This window comes from Pyrgilauda ruficollis, unplaced genomic scaffold (genome assembly GCF_017590135.1).
Source record: "Pyrgilauda ruficollis isolate IOZ18807 unplaced genomic scaffold, ASM1759013v1 scaffold28, whole genome shotgun sequence".
Taxonomy (NCBI): Eukaryota; Metazoa; Chordata; class Aves; order Passeriformes; family Passeridae; genus Pyrgilauda; species Pyrgilauda ruficollis.
Window position 1 is genome coordinate 2,783,409 of NW_024524155.1, and position 19,010 is coordinate 2,802,418.

General features: G+C 47.8%; 1 protein-coding gene across 1 annotated transcript; it reads right to left on the bottom strand.

The window, feature by feature from the left end:
• Positions 1–2,355: 2,355 nt before the first annotated feature.
• Positions 2,356–19,001, bottom strand: TGFB3 (transforming growth factor beta 3). Its single transcript, XM_041471979.1, has 7 exons — positions 17,955–19,001; positions 12,415–12,578; positions 11,000–11,129; positions 9,397–9,504; positions 8,442–8,613; positions 7,810–7,963; positions 2,356–5,457 (listed from the first exon to the last, which is right to left on the bottom strand). Exons 1-7 carry the CDS (start codon positions 18,667–18,669, stop codon positions 5,299–5,301), a joined length of 1,602 nt encoding a protein of 533 aa, XP_041327913.1. The 5' UTR covers positions 18,670–19,001; the 3' UTR covers positions 2,356–5,298.
• Between the last annotated feature and the right edge of the window lie 9 nt (positions 19,002–19,010).

Genomic DNA, 19,010 nt, shown 5'->3' on the forward strand with positions numbered 1-19,010 from the left:
GATATTAGGAAGAACTTCTTTACTGTGAGTTTGTGAGACACTCAGGCTGCCCAAGGAAAACATGGATGCTGGAACCCTGGGGATATTCAAGGCCAGGCTAGCAACACACGCTAACAGGTGTCCCTGTCCATGGTAGGTGATTGAAAATACATTATCTTTAAGGTTCCTTCCAACCCAAACCATTCTATGCTCTTTCCTAGTCAACTAAGTGGAATGAGAGGCAAAGAATATCACCCTTTACAAAGATCACAATTCTCCTGAAAGAGGGAGAAGTAAGTCTTTGCCTTCAAAAGGTACCACTCGGTGTTGCTTGATTTAAGTTAACAATAGCAGCATAAACCAGCCTATGGGACAGAATTTCTGCCTGGAAGCTGTTCACTGAGTTTGCAGGATGTGGGAAACCAATAATGGGAAGGAGGAGGGGAGGAATGATTTGCCATAAACCACAGGTGTAAAGAAACCATTGTACCATTAGATAGAAAAGTCCTTATCCCTAAGTGTATTTTTCATTAAATCATAGGCCAGTCATAGAAACGGATCAGCTGCATGGTTGAATGCCTTCAGACCATGTCTGTATATTTTTAAGAAACCTAGCCCTACATAAGGGTGTTATAAAGCAGCCAAGTAACTGAGATCTTTAATCTTGGAAAATGGTCTTTCCTGGAAACACACTGTGACATCCAAAGTGCTGTACCATATTCGTTCTGTAATTATGGGCATAAATGGCATCTCAAATGCATTACTGTCATTTAGAAAATGACAACCATTAATTAACAGTTTTCATTTGCTGTATTTCTTGTTGATATACCAGAATTAATTTCTAAGACAATCTATTTCATAATGAGTAAATTGTCTCATCTGTGTTGCCTTGTTGCATGATACAGGATCTTGCATTTGTATCTAAAGCCGCTCTTCAAGACAGGACAAGAGACAGTAAGCTTTGTTGTTTCCATCTGTCACTTCTGGAACTGCATAAGAAATTAACCAAGATTTAAGTTAATTCCTTGTATTCAAAAGAAAATACTGGTAAAGCAGAGATCTGAAAGTCCATATTTTTTTTTACTAAACATAGTAATTTTATACAGGTTTTGACCAATATTTTCTACTGATTTTGAATGTAAAAAATAATAGATGTTATTTTTAAATAATTAGAAGGCATATTTGCATCCTTGCACTATATCCAAATTGCTGCTGTTATTCTAAACCATAGTTAGTGTAGATTATAGGCAGCCAGTAAGACCACAAAGTAGTATAGTTTTGCAAGTGTGTAGATACCACACTGTTGACTCCATATGTATTGAAAACTGTATTTTCATTATTGACTTCATTGCCTTTCAATCACCTATTAGAGAAGACAAGCCAGATGCTTTTTTGTATGCCACTAGAAACACTTAGAGTGGGCAAAAAACCTTTTCTGCACAGTGGAGCTGTCTCTAGAGTTGCATTCTGGTCACTGTGATACTCAACCTGCCCTGCATTGGACTTGAGAACCTATTGAAGACATTTGCTTCCATTGCAATGGATCCTCTTCATGGGATGGCTGTAGTGAATGCATTTACAAAGAAAGCTGAGCCAGACCTCCTGTATATTTGCTTTGGTGAGGACATTCTCATCACAGATAAAGAAAGCTTCAGAGCAGCACAGAAAGATAAGAAAAGGATCTGTGAACTGAGAAAATGAAAATTTGATAGCCACAGCAGAGAGATACAAGACATCCCAGGACCCAGCAGAACAGAGCTATGATGTTACCAGAGTAGTGGACAGGTATGTTTGTCTTTTATTACTTTTGGGCACAGTCCATCTTTCTGAGTGTATTGGTGTCTGTTGGTTATATGGAAAAGTGAAACACCGAGCAGCATATCCCAGCTCACACAGTGGTAACAGGGATGGGCTTTATGTAAGTGCAGTGGGATTGCTAAAGACCACCCAATTCAAAGCCCAGGGAACAAAACTCACTTAGCCTGCAAAGACCATTCTTTGCTGAGGTACAAGTGTACGTTCTGTACTCAGTGAAGCAGTGTTCCTCTCAGAGCTCTACAGTGCACTACAGCCTGAAAAACAAGGTGTTCAAGTTTAGGTCTAGGCCTTTTGCATACTATTAACAGTTTGTCACAGAGAAACAGGGACTGCACAGATGGTTGGTTGATCATCTGTGTAGGATCTGCCTTATGGCACTGCAGAATAGGTTTTTTTCACTATTTCTAGCCATTGATCTTTGTTAAAGAGACAAACTGTGCTGGGATTGTTTTCATCAGCTTTTGTTTGTTTCTGAAAACAACAAAGGGGAACTGTTGAGAGCTGTATTCAGTGTTGGCAATGAAGATCCCACTTTTTCTTTCCCATTGTCTTCTTCAATTTGCTAGCTAGTAACAGCACAGTAACTGCCCTCTGCCTTCTCACACAAGTGTCCTGAAACATTTTGGTGCACTTGCACCCAGGAGTGTTACTCCTGGTCAATCTGTTATTGAGCCCCATGTAGCTAGTATAGTTTGTTGCTGAATTATAGCTGAAACACCCCTAGAAAAGTTACTTCAGTTTTAAGAAAAAGAATTCAGAGCCTGTCTCACAAATCTAGTTCTCAAATGTTGCTACAGAAATGGAAGGCTGAACAGAAAAGCAGTAACTGAAATGTGTTTGATCTCAAAAATTACTGTTCTCATGTGTATACCTGTGTCTACACTGGTTGGACACCCCAGGACTCTGTACCCCTGATTTTCCATTGCCATTCTGTCTCCTTTGCCAAGAGGCAAAAGGCTTGGTCTTTCTGCCACCCCTTCCTGTCACTGAGGAGCAGCAGTGAGCAAGGGTTAGTAAGACAGTCCCATCTCAAGGGGCTGCCAGGGTTAATCCGTGGGTGGTTCCGATGTGCTCCAAGTGCCACACAGAAGTTTGGGTGTGCAAGTGTTCTAGCTCAACCCTTTGCAGCTCCCCCTCCTTGCTTCGCCGTTTATTAGCAAGGAAGCCCTTCAGTTGGAAGGGGAGCAAAGCCAGCCCAGGGCTCAGGAAGAACAATGACCAAAGATCAGACTGCAGCTTGTAAACCAAAACCTCCCTTGAGGCTGCTACTAAAAGGAGATCAGAGGGAATTCCTATGCCAATAGGCATCTGGATTTCTCCCACACACACACACTCTCTTGTGGCTAGTAAATTTCTGGCCTGTCGATCAGCACGGTGGTGTAGTCATAATGCATTTATTTGCTCCCTCCCTGGGCAGGTGGCAGGGAAGCCTGGGCATGGAGAGGTGCACAGGGCACAGCAATACCCTAGTGCTGCAGAACTGATCAGAGCTTTCATCATCACACCAATCACACATGTCAGGGAGCCCCAGAGATGAAAAGGAAAAAGCACTGGGGAGTGCCTCTATCAGGGCGTGTGTGCCCTGGCCAAAATGGCATACAGGTTGGCAGGCTGCCTCCACTGACCCACCCTTGCTAACCTCTATCCGGTTGGTGATGGTTCAGGAAGGGCTGTTTATGGTTTATTAAGACATTTGAGTTTACATGGTTTGGCAGCCTCACATGAGGTATATGGAAGCAGCCACTGTTGTGAAGGGCTTGGTGGAAGAGCTGAGTTCTGAGCTGACCGTGGGAGAGCCCTGGCCACAGGTGATTAACCAGCTAGGTGTCATTTTACATTCAGTTGCTGGGGACTAGGAATTGGGAGGAGACAGGGAGGAACCTCTGTGGTCTCTAGAACAGAACTTTTAAGTAGCTGTGTTTTGGCAAGTAGAGACAGCCTCTGAATCTCATGTGGCATTCAGCACCAGAGATTTTTACCTCTGGGAGTATCTATGGCTGCAAAAGCCCATTTAAAGGACTACATTGATTTCTTGCCCAGGCAGCATCTGTAATCTTTTTTATGAACATGAAATCAGTACATGAGAGGAAGGGTGTGTTATTTACCTGGATGTACAGGTCTGTATTGGCAGACCATATATATCTTCAAATGGACATACGACATTTGTCAGCTGTGGCAACTGCATTGCCTTGGATATTTAAACAGTATTGTTGAAAGTGTTTTATGTTTGAGGGGAGCTTTATATGAATCTATCAAAAGCAGATGCTAGTGGTGATGTACATGTCTGAAGGACTAGGTTGGAACAGGGCACATTTACACCAGGTACAGTTTAAGGGTAATAAGAAAGTTCCATTTTGGAATTTTCTTGCTGACCTAAATACTGTCTGTTCTTTTGAAGAAACATTTTGGAAAGGGTAAGAATTTTAGACTGAGTATGCCACAGCAGTAGCAGTTTAAAACCAGCAAATCATCTAACCCTCCAACAAAAAACTTGCTTGTGAAAAAATTAGCATCTCCCCCCACCCCCCAAATATTTATTTTTTACAAAGTTTTTGAGATTACTATTTTTTAAGTCTTGGCAGGTGAGACCAAGTTCAGGTCATCATGCAGAACAGGTGCAGAACACCCCAAAGCACCTCACAAACCACAACAGACAAGAGGTCCTCAGGGTGTATCAGATCACAAATGAATAGGCCCAGTATTCAGGTACCCACAGATGCTCCTGCTTTGACCCCGAAATCATATCTTAGAAACTCCAGGAAGGTAAAAGAGCTGAATGGAAACTTCAGTCCCTCTGAAAATGGACTCTGCACCCTCTTTCCTTGTATTTGCCCACTGTTGGTAGGCTGACTGGGAGCCTTGCAGTTTGAATTTGGAACCCAATAGCCAGGATCTGTCAACTGAACTTAGAGGTTTTGGCAGACAGTTTCAGTTGCAGGACTCCTGGAGCACAGCTCTGAGGAACAGAAGTCTTAAGTGTATCTCTGAGCACTTCTCTTAGCAGCTTCCCTGCTTGGTGCATTTTCCTTCTCTAAGGAAACCTTCAAAAATTCCTCCTACAGGGAAAACCTTTAATACTTCAGGCTAATGAGGAGGGCTGAGGTCTTAAGATAGCTAAAGCAAGAATAGAAAACATCTCCCCTTCTCCATTCTCCCTTTCACCTGCTTTCTCATTCTCTTGCTTTCCCATCTCAGCTACCCAGCATTCAAATACACTGCAGTTCTTCCACATTATCCTTTTCTTCTGCACCAACTGTCCAGCCATTTTGGAGAGTGTGGCCTTTGTGTCACCAAAGTACTTCCTAGAAGGAACATTACACTGCCAAGACGACCAAGGAGTGTTCCAGAAGAAATCCCCGAGGGCTGCCAGACTCTCAAGGTTTGGCACTTGGCCTTCAGCATGCGTAGTCTCTGACCCCCAGTTCTCTTTGTGTTAGCCTGGGAGCAGGAGAGTGGGTGCTGACAGTTTTTTCCTTGGCTTTGGGTGGGCCACGGGGCCTTTCAGCTGCACTTGCAGGATTTCACCACCATGTTGGAGAGCTGCTCCACTTTGGGGGTCCTCCCGACATAGTACAAGATAGTGAGTGGCTCCAGGTCCTGGGGAACACAGCAGGGCGAAGCAGATGCCTCAGGGTTCAGCGTGTTATATAAACCCAGCACCTGCAGGAACAAAGTAAATGTTGTGACAAGGTCAGGAATACATTTGAGTTGGTTGAGGACAGGAAGGGGCTGCCAAGTCAACAAGTCTCTAGGTGTTTGCACTAGACTCATCAGAGGGTATTTCCCTGAGATGAGTAATACTCCCCTGTCACTTCCTGATCATGGCCTGCTTCTAAATGGCCTCACCTGCCCTGGCCTGACTCTTAAGAGCTTTTTTGGGTTTTTTTTTTTCCCTAATTGTAATACTCTCTGTGACTGATGCCTAAGGGTTGAAGGAGTGCAAGTAGTTGTCTCCTTTCATCTCTAATTTGGTACAGCAGTGTGTCACAATTTTTGCTTTTAACAAGGTTGGGTGTAACCAGCCTGGGGCCATGCTGTCTTGGATTCTATTAAAGAAACCAGAAGAAAGAATATCAGTGGTGCTTATTTCAACCAACATTTCCAGATAGCACTGGATGGATGCCAGTCCTCTCAAGTATCCACAATTCCCTCCCAGCTTTGAACTGTCTGGTGCCTTCTCCCTCTGGTCCATCCTCCAAGTCATTACACTGTAATACTGGAGCCAGGACAGTGTCCTGTGGGACCCCACTGGATTCCTCCTCCCAGCTGGCCCCAGCCCACAGATGACTATACACTAGAGCCATGTAACCACTACAGAACAGTTGCCACATTTCTTGCCAGGGGTGACCACTTCTCAGCAGTGACCATGATCTCACCTGCACTAGTGTGGTCTCTTCAGTGCTTATCTCGACACACATCAGGGTCTGGCACATTGTATTTTAACTACTTTACAGTCTTTGGGGATGAGAGGTGCTAAGGATACATCCTGTTCTATCATCCAGACCCATGTAATCACTGTTGTTGTGGTAGAAACTCTCTGAGATCCTAAGCAAAGTATCCCTGGCTGTACCACAGGGTATCATGTGCTCTGGGCCACTACTCAACCACAAGTTAAACAGACTGGTGAGAAGTTTTCTTTTCATCATGTCTTTCCTAAGTGGTGCTGGCAAGCTGTCAGCAGCTATATTGTTCTAAAGTTTTCTTTGATCACTTCACTGACCTTAACGCTTGCTCATTTCCTTTCTTGTTTAAGATCATTAGGAGTCATTCTAAAGTCTCCTTTCTATCACACTGATTCAGTCCAGTTACCTTCTGGAGAGCTTCTCAGGACAACCAGATGGTAAAGCTACATGCCCATTACCCTTTCAAAGCTGTTAATTCCCTTGCTTTGTCTTGTGGTTACTGCCCAGCATCTGTTCACTTCTTCATTCCCACAGATCAGCTGTTCCCACTGATATTAGTCCTTGAGCTTCATTGAACCTTACTGCTATGCAGACTGTCAAGAAAATGTTAGCATATTTTCTGAAATATCATCCTTACCTAGTTATTTGTTCTTCAGCTGAATCTGCTTTTTCCAGTAACTTTTTAAATGAAAACGGAAGTTAATTTGCTAGTGAGCTGTTGCATTATCTGGATTGCTGCCTTTTGACTTTTGTGAGCAGAAGCACAGGATTTTCCTCTGACTTTTTCTGCTTCAGCAGTGGACTGTCTGATCCTTAATCTGTCTTTTTCTCTTGATACTTCTCCCATGCCTGTGTTATTCTATTACTTTTATTTTTTTCTGCTCTAGCCAGGCTCAGACTGTGTTCTTCCCAAAGGCTGACCAGAGGTTGTGCCTAAGTTACCTGAAGACATTTGCTTTCTGCCAAGTTTTCATTCAAAAATCTCACTGCCTAGTAGCTTCCTCCCTGTTGTGGGTCAGGTAGGATTTATGCAGCTAGAAAGGATACCTGTGAAAAAGGAGATCTTACTGAGTGGCTGTGTTCACTTCTGGAAATGGATGTGGATTTCCCTGCACTTTTGAGCTATAGCTGCCCCTTTAGGAGCAGATGGCAGGCACATGCCATTGCACAACAGTTTTTCACGACAACCTGGCACAGAGTCTAGAAAAATCCTCTGTCCAGTGCAAACTGCAGGAGAAATTTAGGAAGAAAATAATTACTGATCCAACTGGATGTGAGCATCTTGTTGGATGTGAACAATTTAGTTAATACTATGGCCACTGCCAAGTAAGTACCCTAAAACCATCAGTCCTGCTGTTTCATATCTTGTCTAAGAGACAACAGCATCTTCCTCCTCAAGATTTGCCTGAAAGCAGACTCAGTACTGACTCCCAGCACATTTTCCCTGCTGAACCACCCAGGCTTTTTTCTGAAGTTTCCTTGGAATGTTTTTCACAAATATTGATCTGAACTGCTTATGCTGCTTTGAAGAGGCTGGATATTGATCAGACTTAGGGAGGAAGGGGCAGTCACAGCCACAAGCCCTGGCAGGATGATATCCTGGACATACCGTGCTGTGAGTGGTGTCTGCGCTGCGAAGGTACGGACAAGGGCCTGAACAAAAGTTTGCAAAGTAGCCCTTAGGCTCGTGGACCCATTTCCAGCCGAGGTCCTGTCGGAAGTCAATGTACAAAGGACGCACGCAGCAGTTCTCCTCCAGGTTCCTGAAACACAGTAGTGAAACACGGTGAATCCAAAGGGGGGCCTTACATGCAATTGCGAGATGCAGCTTCCTGAGAAGGACTCGTACCAGCAGTGCTGGTGGGACCTGGTGGCTGCGTGTGCCAGGCTCCAGGAGCAGCACAGCCAGGCAGCGGTGGCAGCTCGGCAGCCGGGCACTGCTCGTGCTGCTGGCAGGCAGCTTTCCCAGGGCCCCTGCCAGGCAGCACCCAGCTGCTCCAGCAACTGGCATGGGGCTGTGTGGGGCCCCGCCCAGCCTGTGTTCCTGGAAGGTGATTGCGGGTCTCTTTGAACCGGTGGCTCTGGCAGAAGTACACAGCAACTCTGCTGAGCTGGCCAGCGGCCCTGCTGACACCATGGTGACCCACAACCCCCTTGGAGGGCTCTGCCTTGTCCGGTGGCACGGAGTCTCGCCAGGCCTGCCCACCTCAGGCGTAAGATCCCAGCAGGCTTCTCACTCACCGGAAACAGTAGTTGGTATCCAGGGCCCGTTTCTTTCTTTGGCTTCCCAACACGGGGCTCTCCAGTCGATGTGGGGGTAACATCATCAAGATGAGGTGGGGATTATGCAAGTCCTTCTGCTTCTTCAGGCGTCCCAAGTCCCCACGGCCATAGTCATCCTCACTGTCAATGCCTTCAGAAAAAGAGGATCCACAAAGAAGAAATCAGTGTGGAAGTGGAGAATGCAAGAAGACCTTTCAATTTAACACTCTCATGCTTGCTCTTGAACCAGGTTCAGGCACCATGTCTACTTACTTCTTCCCTTACAGAGACCCCTTTATTTCTGGTAAATTTGACTGTTGCCGGCCTGAAATAGAGGCTTATGGGCCACCTGTTTTACCATTTGCAAACTGCTGGTGGGGCCATTAATCCATCCCACTCACTCCTGGCTTGAGTCCCAGGATAGGCAGGAAGATGAATGGTTTAAAGAAGATGTCAGATAATTGGCACTCTGCAGAACAGCCTCAGAAATGGAGCCTGTGGGGGCCAGTGGCTGCTGCCCAGGGCTGCAAGCCAGGAGGTTCCTAGTTCTTAGGCCAGCCAAGCCACTGACTCTCTGAGCCACCTCACAGAGGATGCCTAACTTCCTTGTGTTTCAGTCACTCTAACTGGAAAGTAGAACCTCTGTGGAAATCTGAGAAGGCATCAAGTTGAACTTCCCAGAGAGACACTGAAATATAAAATTACTCCTTTCTCTCATGCAAACCCACCCAGCCTGCCCTTACTTCATTTTGTAACCTATGTATATAGTGGATATACCCATATAGTGAACACACAAACCTAGATGTGTATGTTTTAAGACAAATGTTACACAATGTGAAGTGCTTGAATACACAAAGCAAGATGTCATTTTTTTCTTTATATGCTTGAGGCTTTCCCTCCCCCAACAGCCTCCCCTAACCCAGCTCTTTATCACCTTTGAACTTGATCTCCAGGACTTCATGCAAATTCTCCAAGATGTCCCCATTGGGCTGAAAAGTGTGGCAAGGACAGTGTATGCTAATTTCCAGGCCAAGGTTGGACTCTGCAAAGAAGATGACTCTGTGAGAAACAGTCTTTCTCAGCTGGCACAGCTCCTGGCATAAGGAAGCTTTACACAGCTGTGCTAACTCCTAGACAATGGGTTGGTCTCAAAGTCAGGAGTGTTATCAGAGTTGAGGAACAGATGCTGCCTTGGGAAGAACAGGAAGAAAAATCCCCTAGCTTCACTTTTGCCAAAAGCCTTGCTCTTGCTAAAGGGACTTTCTGGAGAGGTAAGAAGAGTGCTTCTTGTTACTTTTTTTAGGCTATTCAGCATCCAAAAACATTTGTGAGCTTCAAGGAGCTTCCCTGGGAAAACAAGTATTTTGGAGAGCTGGCTTCTGGTATCTTAAATCAGTTTTGCAATCCTCAGTACCTATTATCTGGCTTCTGCTTAGTGTCTGAAGGAGAAATCTGAAAATAAGCAAGTTGGATATGGACAAGTAATTTTACTGGAAGCATTCTTCTCAGCAGCTGCAACCTTCTGTTTTATTGAACTGCTAGCAGTCTAAGTCACACAGACTTTCCAGAGGCAAATCTACTTTCATAATAACTTCCTGTACCAGTCATGCTGTGTGGGCCTGACTACAGGAACATAAGACTCTTATGAAAGCTCCTTTTTTATGTTGTGCCATGAATTAAAACATCTGGCTTCCTGGGGCATTGACAAGGTGCCTAGCACCTTCTTCCCTCAGCACTATATATACTCTGTGATGTCTTGTCAGCTAGTGTGCCTGCCCAGAGCTTGCTGCAGTTCCAGCTCTGAGCTTCAGCCATCAGGACACAACTTAGGTTGCTTGAAATAGGAGGAGCCTGCAAGCTCACCACTTACCCTTCCAGGGAGCAGCTCTTGCCAGTACCTGCATTCCAGTCTTCAGTGGCACCTAGCTTCTATCTGTGAGGCCAATCCAGCTGTGAGTGACGATGCCTTATGCTCCAGCTGTGAATGGGGTCAGTGTTCTTGCTGGGAACTGCCCTGTAACTATCTGTTGTGCTGTCCAGCAGTGGCAGAGGTATGTTCTCTGCAGTGTTAAAGCCTCCAGCTGGCTAGGTGTGTCAGCCTCTGGTATTTCCTCACCTTTATACCTGACAAGCTGTACACAGCTAAATAAACCAGGATCCTTGCTGCTTTCTCCTATACTACATTTGCTTTAATTCACATGAAAATTTAAGCAAAGCATTTGTCATTTTCTATGATAATTTAGACAAGCAAAGGGGTCCCCTCTGGGCTTAATTGTAAAGAATTTCCTCCAGGGAATGGATCATCATTCTGACTCAGCCCACAGAGCTACATGGTGGGGCCTCCAGGAAAGAGCCAGGAATATAGCAAATGTCACACATTGAGAAAGCTCTCTGGAGGAAAGCTTGTTCTCAGACTGAAAGAACCTGTCCTCTCTGTGAACCAAGCTCCTGCAACAAGGGGAGCAGAAGGATATTCTGTGAACATTGATGCTCATTTCTATGGATGTCTTGACACACAGTCCAGCTCAGATCCCTACCTCTGTGCAGAAGCCACTCACGCACGGTCTCGGTGACATCGAAGGACAGCCACTCAGGGGAGCCCCGTGTCTGCACATTCCTGCCACTGAGGTACCGCTGCTTCGCTATGTGCTCATCTGGCCGAAGGATCTGTGTCAGAAGGAGTGGTAGAAAAAATCAGCCAGTGCCATGCAGAAGGAAGGGATAGCCTTTAGTCTTTTTTTCTCCCACAGCTTGCTAAAAACTGATTTAGAAAGTTGGTCTTGGCAAGTGAGTCGCCAGGAATACCCTGGATCAGGTGAGGACGACATGCTTCACAACCAGCTTGAACTCTATAGAGATTCTACACAGTGCTTATTTCTGTGTCCTAAGCAACCCACCTCTTTCAGTTTGGAGTTGTTTAGGGACACACATATAGAGGCAGAAGCACATGGCAATTCATTTAATGGATGGGTTTGTTCTTGTATACAGCTGTGGAATATGGATCTGGATTTCAGAGCAGACCCACCAGTGGTAAATGCAGTATCTGGCCACAAGTCACCAGCCCAGGAAGCCAATTTATTGAGTTCTCACTGTGGCATTTTCAGGTGTCCTACACTCTTCAACTTTTGTCAAAACACACCAAGACTGTTCAGGTTTGGAGACCTCTGCCTCTGCTCTGACATCTCTTTCCACTTCCAGACAAACAACCACAACACATTCAAGGGGTTCCTTCCTGCAGACCCCAGGCTGACTCCACAGACCACTGAACCTATGGAGAAGCTCTGAGAACACTTCCTTGTCAGTCATGTCATCTGGTGGAGAATTGCTCTGACCTTTGATGCTGGATTCCACCCAAAGACAATTTTATCTGCACTCTTATGGAAAAGTGGACAGACATAAGCCTGTGGGAGCGTGCTGCCTGGATGCTAAGCTGTATCATTAGGTGGTCCAGCTAAGCCTGTTACCACTTCCAAGCCTGAACCATACCTTACTCTGTCAGTCCCTAGGTTCAAAAAAAACCTCCCAGTAAGTATCTGGATGAACAGGTGGCCTGAATTGTGCTTCTGGGGAGCTATTGCTGAAGGGAACATTTAATGCAAGCACTGTTTTTCTAGTAAATCAGTGACAAGACAGAGTTCTATCCATTGAATTAGCACCAACTGTGCTGCAACAGTCAAAGGAATAAGACTGCCAAGGGTCCTACACATCATGTGACAGAAGGGTCAGAGCTGCTCCACTAATGAGGGGCTCCCCTTCCAAGTGGGAAAAGGGCAGCACCACACTGTTAAAGGCAAGGAAGGTGACTGTATCACTGCCTATGGTGGAAGAAGCCTGGGTTACAGCATGCACTTTCTTCTCTCTTCTATGGGTCTGCACATATCAGTTGAGACAACCATTAAGGAGTCAAGCTATTCTGGGCTCAGACACTGGGGAAGGTGATAAGACTACTCACCTGGAAGAGCTCAATGCGCTGCTCACTGCGTTTGGAGCTTGGGTTGGGCACACGCAGCACCCGAAACTCAGCCCGGAATAGGTTGGTGCTGTTCTTCTCTGCTGATGACACATTAAAGCGGAACACATTGGAGGTGACTCCTTTTGGACAAATGCCCAACTCATCTAGGAGAAAAAAATAGTGAAACACTGAGAATCACATCTCTGAGGGGCAGGATCTCAAATAAATATTGAGAAAGAGCTTTCCAGTAGAGACCTGTCATTCAAACATCTTGCCACCTGTAAAGCACGGCTATCTAGCTCAAGATAACACAGAATGAATTCACTCAAATTTGGTCTACATTGCAACATTTTGCAAACATTCCCACTACTGCCATCATTATTTCAATGCCACAAGAGAAAGAATCAGTAGAGATTAACCACAGTATGTTTATTATTATGTCTTCTAACTCTGCTCATCAAACGTTGCTAATACTCATGAGCTGGCTGCATCCAAAATGACAATCCCAGCCCAGGCAATGGGACAATCTCACTTGCAGTTAGTGGGGCCTATTCCAAACAGCTAGGATGCTGTTACTCTGCTCATGATAGAGACATGAAGCTACATACAAAGTGATCCCATTGCTGCTGAATCTTAGTTTTACATATCTTGACATTGCCTCCTAGAATGGAAGCCACCCAGTGTCAAAAAACACAAAGCATGAGGTGTCAAAGACTCTTTAGGGCAGTGATTATCCAATGCATACTGAAAGAACTGAGGTTTAAAATTGGTTCTCACTCATGAACTGGAGAAGAAATTCATTAATAGTACTGGGCCTGTGGAGACCACACACATGAGCAGGAAATAATACAGCAATTTTCTGCTTCCATGTATGTCTGCTGAACAGAAAAACCCATGTCACAGATGCCTCAAAAGAGAGGAGGTAAAACCTTTAAAGTCCAAAACAGAGTCCTCAAGAGCAAGTAACTCTCTCTTCAAAGGGATCATTTTGGTCTCATGGAAGTCTTTTTTGTTGCTGTCATTTCTCTCCTATTGACCTTGTTAGCCTTCAAGGCTCTAGCATCATGAAGGCTTCCTGCAGACAAGACACAGTGGTTCCTGCTCTATGTCCACATGCAGGTTTGTTTGCAGCCCTGCAGAGCCTCTCAGATGACCTCTGACTGTTGTCCAGTGCAGCAGGAGGTTGTTATATCTGCTGATATTTAAGTTGCTTCTAAACAAACAAACAGAAAGAAACAAAAACTATCACCTGTTCCCAGACATGGTTCCAGCCTTTGACGAATAGGCTGGAAGCCCTGTCTGGAACAACCTTCAAGTTACATTCCTGAAGTCCTGCAGGCCCCTCTTTTGATCCCACCATCACTATCTCCCCTGAGAAACAGCTTCTGAAAATGGGATAGTGTGAAACAGCACCTGAGTGCAGAGGTTCACCTGCCATGCCAAATTCTGATTTCAGCAACACTGATGTACACTCATATCAATGGAGATTAAGGTCTTCCTCTTGTGCTACACACAAATTCAGCAAGCAGGACCCTGCCAGTTTTCAAGGATGTGTTTTTAGGGTGCTGAATTTTTACTCAATAAGCTAATGACTAGATGCTGACATTGGGCTTTAATTAGAGGAGGTTTTGTCATTAGTACTACTGAACAGAACAGCATTCCCATACAGGAAAGTCTCTAGCTGTTACTGAGGTGGCTGTTCACAAATCCCAGGAGACCAGATCCCACTGCAGGCACAAGCTGGCCTGCCCAGCCCAAAAACCCTGCAACACAGAGTACCCCCAGCTGCACACAAACTCCTACTGTGGGGACTCCACCCCTGTGACCAATTCAAGGTTTGATGCTGCAGAAAAGCCCAGTAAAACCCCAAGTTCTCATTAAGTGCCCAAAGACATCTTCCTAGCTAAAGTCTAACACTGATTACTGTTCTGTGTCCTAGACCTTGGCAGATACTGTGTTTCAATAGCCCCTTGAGCTGCTTTGCACATCTAGCCCTATTAATAGTGCTGTTAACAGCCTGCCCTTTCATTTCAGACCTGACTGCCTGGCCCTAAGGGGTGTCCCAATTATCATTAGAAATGCCTTTTTGCATCAGACCACTGGTCAGTCCAGCTCAGTATGTTTCCAACAGTAGTGCTTTATCTGACAATCTATTTAGATGCTGCAAATACAGTCCTACAGCACAGAGCTGATGAAAGACACCTAATGTGTTATCATCTCCTTAATGTTTTTGGCCAAATTAGACAGCCATGGTGATAAGACATTACATCTATTGTAATTCACCTGCTGTGAAGGAAAGAAAGCCACATTGCTTTCTACCTACTTCACCATCAAGGTGCTGGTCTTGGGAGACCTTCCCAGTGAAAACAGTAATAGCTCTTTTCCCTTCCCTAAAAGTGTCATGTTCCTTTTGTACCCTGGGAACAAGCCCTCTGTGATGCAGAAATGGAACTGTGTTCTGTGTTTCACTCCAAGCCCTGGGAGACTAGAGCCTGTTTCTCATAGCATGGGTTTCAGGACAGAGGTCTCACTCCCAGGAAACTTGACAGCTTTGGGGCAAAAAACTTTTTTGCACAAGGGCAAAGGGGCCGAGCGTGCTTGGGGACAGTCAAAGGGAGCAAGGGGATTTTTCAGGGAATTTGGTCCAGACCCAGCTGAGGTGTGTTAATCACACTGGAATCCAGACCTGTTCACCACCAGCACAGAACAAAGCCTGGAGGGAATATTCCTGCAAGCTCTCCCAGTCCACAACTCTCAGTGTCAGTAACCAAGCCTGGAGACCAGGAATCTGTGACACCCTGTGCACCCATGCCACGCTATGTGTGGTATGACATAGCCTCGCAACTGGACCCACCTATTACTGTGGAGCTGTTCACTGCACCAGTGATGAGACCAGTAGCCTCTTTGTGCAAATAATGTGATACACAGAGCAGGTTCTTTTGGGAGCTTCCACCTTCCTACCACTGCTCTACGTGAGGTGCAGGCTCACCACATGCTGCTGGATCCAGCAGAAACAGCTGTTGTTTCTGGCAAGCCCCAGGAAGGCTGATGGCTGTGCAGTTTGAGTTTGATGAGAAGGGTAGGCTGGCTGTGAGCAGGTATTGCCTCACACTGTGTTATACCCCTGAATCACCAAGGTGTTTCATGCCAAAGCTGCATAACTTTAGAGAAAAGAGTTGATCCATCTGCAACTCTGCAGGTGGCAGGTTTGGAGGGAATAGATGCTTGGCCCTAGTGACCCGTGACTTTAATTGCCTTGTCTCTCAATCTGCCTTGGAAAACAGCATCTGTTTTTCCTTCAGGAAGGTAAGCAAAAAGCTATTTGCAGGACTGTTGCAGGTGCTTCCCAAGCTTGAACATAACCAAGTCAGGTCTGATCACATGAGTTTTATGAGATCCCTGAAGTGAATGGCTGGTCAAAAGTAAGTTATTCTCTGAAAGAAAATCCCTTTTAATTCAGGCAGTGTACCTGAGAGGCACAGGGGAAAAGACTATTCCATGAGTCACCAAGCAGCTCAGAGAAGGAATGGAGAACTTGGCTCTCTCGCCTGCTATTTTTGCTCCTCAGCTCTCCTCACTTTCGGGCTTTGCATCTTTGAAAAGGATGAGTTCTCTGAGCCAGTATGACACTTGACTAATAGTCTGGAGCTAGAACAGTTTGTGTGAGTGTGCACACATTTCAGACTTGTCTGTATCATCACTGCAGTTCCTTCAATGGAGTAGTCCTCCCCTTTCCCCCCCACCCCCCCAGGAGACTGGCTTTGGCTCAGAGCATGCTCTTAGATCACCACCTGGCACAGTGACAGAGTCATGGGAAAGTTGAACACCAGCCACTTCTGAAGATGTGGGGCCAAATTCAGCCATGGTGTAAGCGATGAAACTCCCCAGGTTTCAAAAAGAGCGCGTCTCTTGCCACCACAATCTGTCTGGAGCTAGTCTCCCCCAGTGTGACCAAATTACAAAGTTCCCTTTTTCTCTGGGTGGTGGCATCTGCACTGCCCACTCCCAGAAATTTAATCTCAGCACTGCTTGGTCTTTTGAACTCAGTGTCCTATGGGCAGATGGGACAGGATCATTCATTTCCACAGGAATTTTCCCAAAGCCACAATCCCTACTCATCACTGCTTTTCATGCACTGTTTCTTCATTCCACTTTCCCCTCAATTTTAGCCAAATGCACTTCATTTGCCACTGTTGTGCTTTGTGTTTTCCCCACTTCCTTCCCCCCAAAAATGCTAGTGCATAGTGTGGCTGTACTATTTTGCAGACACTTGGTTTTCCCATAATATATGTTTATAGTTTCACAAATGACACTTCAGTAGGTCAAAAATGCTGAAATACAGGTAACCTTTGCCCTTACTGTTCCTTGAATCTCGGTGTCTCCTGAGCTAAGAGCTAATCATATAACCATATGGAATGCAGTCTGCTAGAGATTAAGTAAAATTTGTTGCATTACCACATTGTAGCTTATTCCAGCTCATCATATGTCAAGATTAACATAAACCTGGCAGAGTAACTGCATTCTGAGACTGCCTCCACCAAGTCAGAGCTCCTCCCCAAAACTGCTGGCATTCACGTCTTGTCCCCAGGATCGCACAACATCACAGGAGAACACCTTGGATAGTGGTATGACTGCATCTTCCAATTCTAAGGAATCCTAAACAAACCAGAATGACTGCTTGTGCCTACATGTGCTCAGCATCTGCAATCTGCTTTGAGTTCATGTCTGCTCAGTCTCTGTATCTGCTCAGCTCCTGCACCTGAATCTGTTTAGTGTCCACATCTGGGCCTGCTCATCATCTGTTCCACACCTGCTCAACATCTGTCATGTTTCCTCAATGCCTGTGTTCCCTTGGGGGTCCCTTTGGCATCACTGTCTGCTTTACACCTGCTCAGCATCCCTGTTGTCTTCTGCTCGCTCTCTGAACGTTCACATTATCTGAGTAACACCTTCATCAGTGTCCTCCAAGCAGCAGTCTCTTCAGCAAGTACCTCTCCACCTTCTCTACTGCCGGCGCGGGTGCTGCACGGACCGGACAGTTGCCTGTATCTCTGCGGCAGGCGCTGGAGCTTCAGCAGGGAGGAGGCCGTCTACCTGCTGTCACCCGAACAGCAGACCTGCGCCGTCTCCGAGCCCGGTGCGCAGCATTCACCCCGCCACCCGCACGGCTTCCCCTCCCTGCCTTGTCCTGATGTCAAGGCTCTAGGCACGGGCTTGGCTCGCCGCTGCCGGCCGGGGCCTGAGCCGATGCCGCTCCCGGACCCTGCCACCCACCGTCCCCACTGCCGGCCAAGCCCCGCGCCGTCCCGCCGCCGGTCGGAGCGCTCCCCGCCCCGCGGCTCCCGCTCACCTCCGTACCGAGCGCGGCCAGGCGGAGACGCGCCCCCCGCCCGCCTCCACCCCGCCGGGGAAGCGGCCGCTTCCGCGGGGGCCCGGAGCCCCTCGGCCCCGGCTGGCCGCCCCTCCCCCGCGCCCGGGATCCCGGGCAGTCTGCCCCGCGGGCGCGGCACCCCGGCCGGCACGGGGAGCCCCGCACTTACTGTGCTCGGGGAGGCCCTGGATCATGTCAAATTTATGAATCTCTTTGGCATAATATTCGGACTCGGTGTTGTCCTGAGAGCAGCTCTCTTCCTTCTCCTCCTCCATCTCCTCCAGCAGCTCCCGAGTGCTGTTATAGAGGGCCAGGATCTGGTAGGGCACATGAGCCGGCCCCACGGTCTCCGGCGGGCTGGTGAGCCGCAGCTTGCTCAGGATCTGCCCTCGGATGGCCTCTACCCTCTTCTTCTTGATGTGGTCCAGGTCCAAGGTGGTGCAGGACGACAGCGAGAGGCTCACGGTAGCGAAGCTCAGCAGGGAGAGCAGTACCAGAGCCCTTTGCACGTACATCTTCATGTGTGAGGGGGCGGCGGCGGGGGCCTCCGGGAGAGACCCCCGAGCGGCGGCGAGAGGGCGCGGGGGACCGGGCGGTGTGCTGGCTGCAGCCTCCCCAGAACCCGCAGGCTGAGGCTTGGCGAGGAGGTGCATGAACTCACTGCGCCGTGCGCGACTCAGGACTTCCAGGAAGAGCTGGCAGCGCTCCGCAAGGAGAAGCGGCAGGCGCCGTGCCTCGCCGCGCCGCGCTCCTTCCCCATGCGCCGCCCCGCGCCCCGCGGAGCAGGGGGCGCCCCGCCGCGCCGCGCCGCCGCACGTGTCAGCGGCCCGCGCCGCCCCGCCGCCGCGGGGGGAGCGCCGCGCCCGCCCCTCTCGCTGCACCATTCATGCCCCCGCCGGGCCCCGCGCCCTACATCGCCCGGTGCCCGGCCCCCGGGAACGTGGCACCGCCGCGCTTCTCGCCCAGCCGGGAGCGCTGCCGCCGGGCCGTCCGCTGCGCCCGTGGGTTCCGCTGACCGCCGTGCCCTGGTCCGTACACCGACACCGCTCCACACCGGCCCGCCCGCGCACACTGCCGCTCCCCCGGCCCCGACGCTGAAATTTTATACCTCCCTCCCATGACGTCCCCGGGACGGGGCTCGGGCGGGGGAGGGAGCTCCAAGCCCGGCCTTCGGCCGCGCCAGCCCCGCGCTAATGGCTCCAGCAGCCGCACAGCCCCCCCCCCC

Excerpts from the sequence above, each read along its gene's own strand:
- TGFB3 (XM_041471979.1), bottom strand. The coding sequence starts at position 18,669 with ATGGTGCAGCGAGAGGGGCGGGCGCGGCGCTCCCCCCGCGGCGGCGGG. Across the intron at positions 11,130-12,414 it reads AGCGCATTGAGCTCTTCCAG|ATCCTTCGGCCAGATGAGCA; the intron begins GTGAGTAGTCTT and ends CTTCTGACACAG. Across the intron at positions 8,614-9,396 it reads CCTGGAGATCAAGTTCAAAG|GCATTGACAGTGAGGATGAC; the intron begins GTGATAAAGAGC and ends CTTTTTCTGAAG.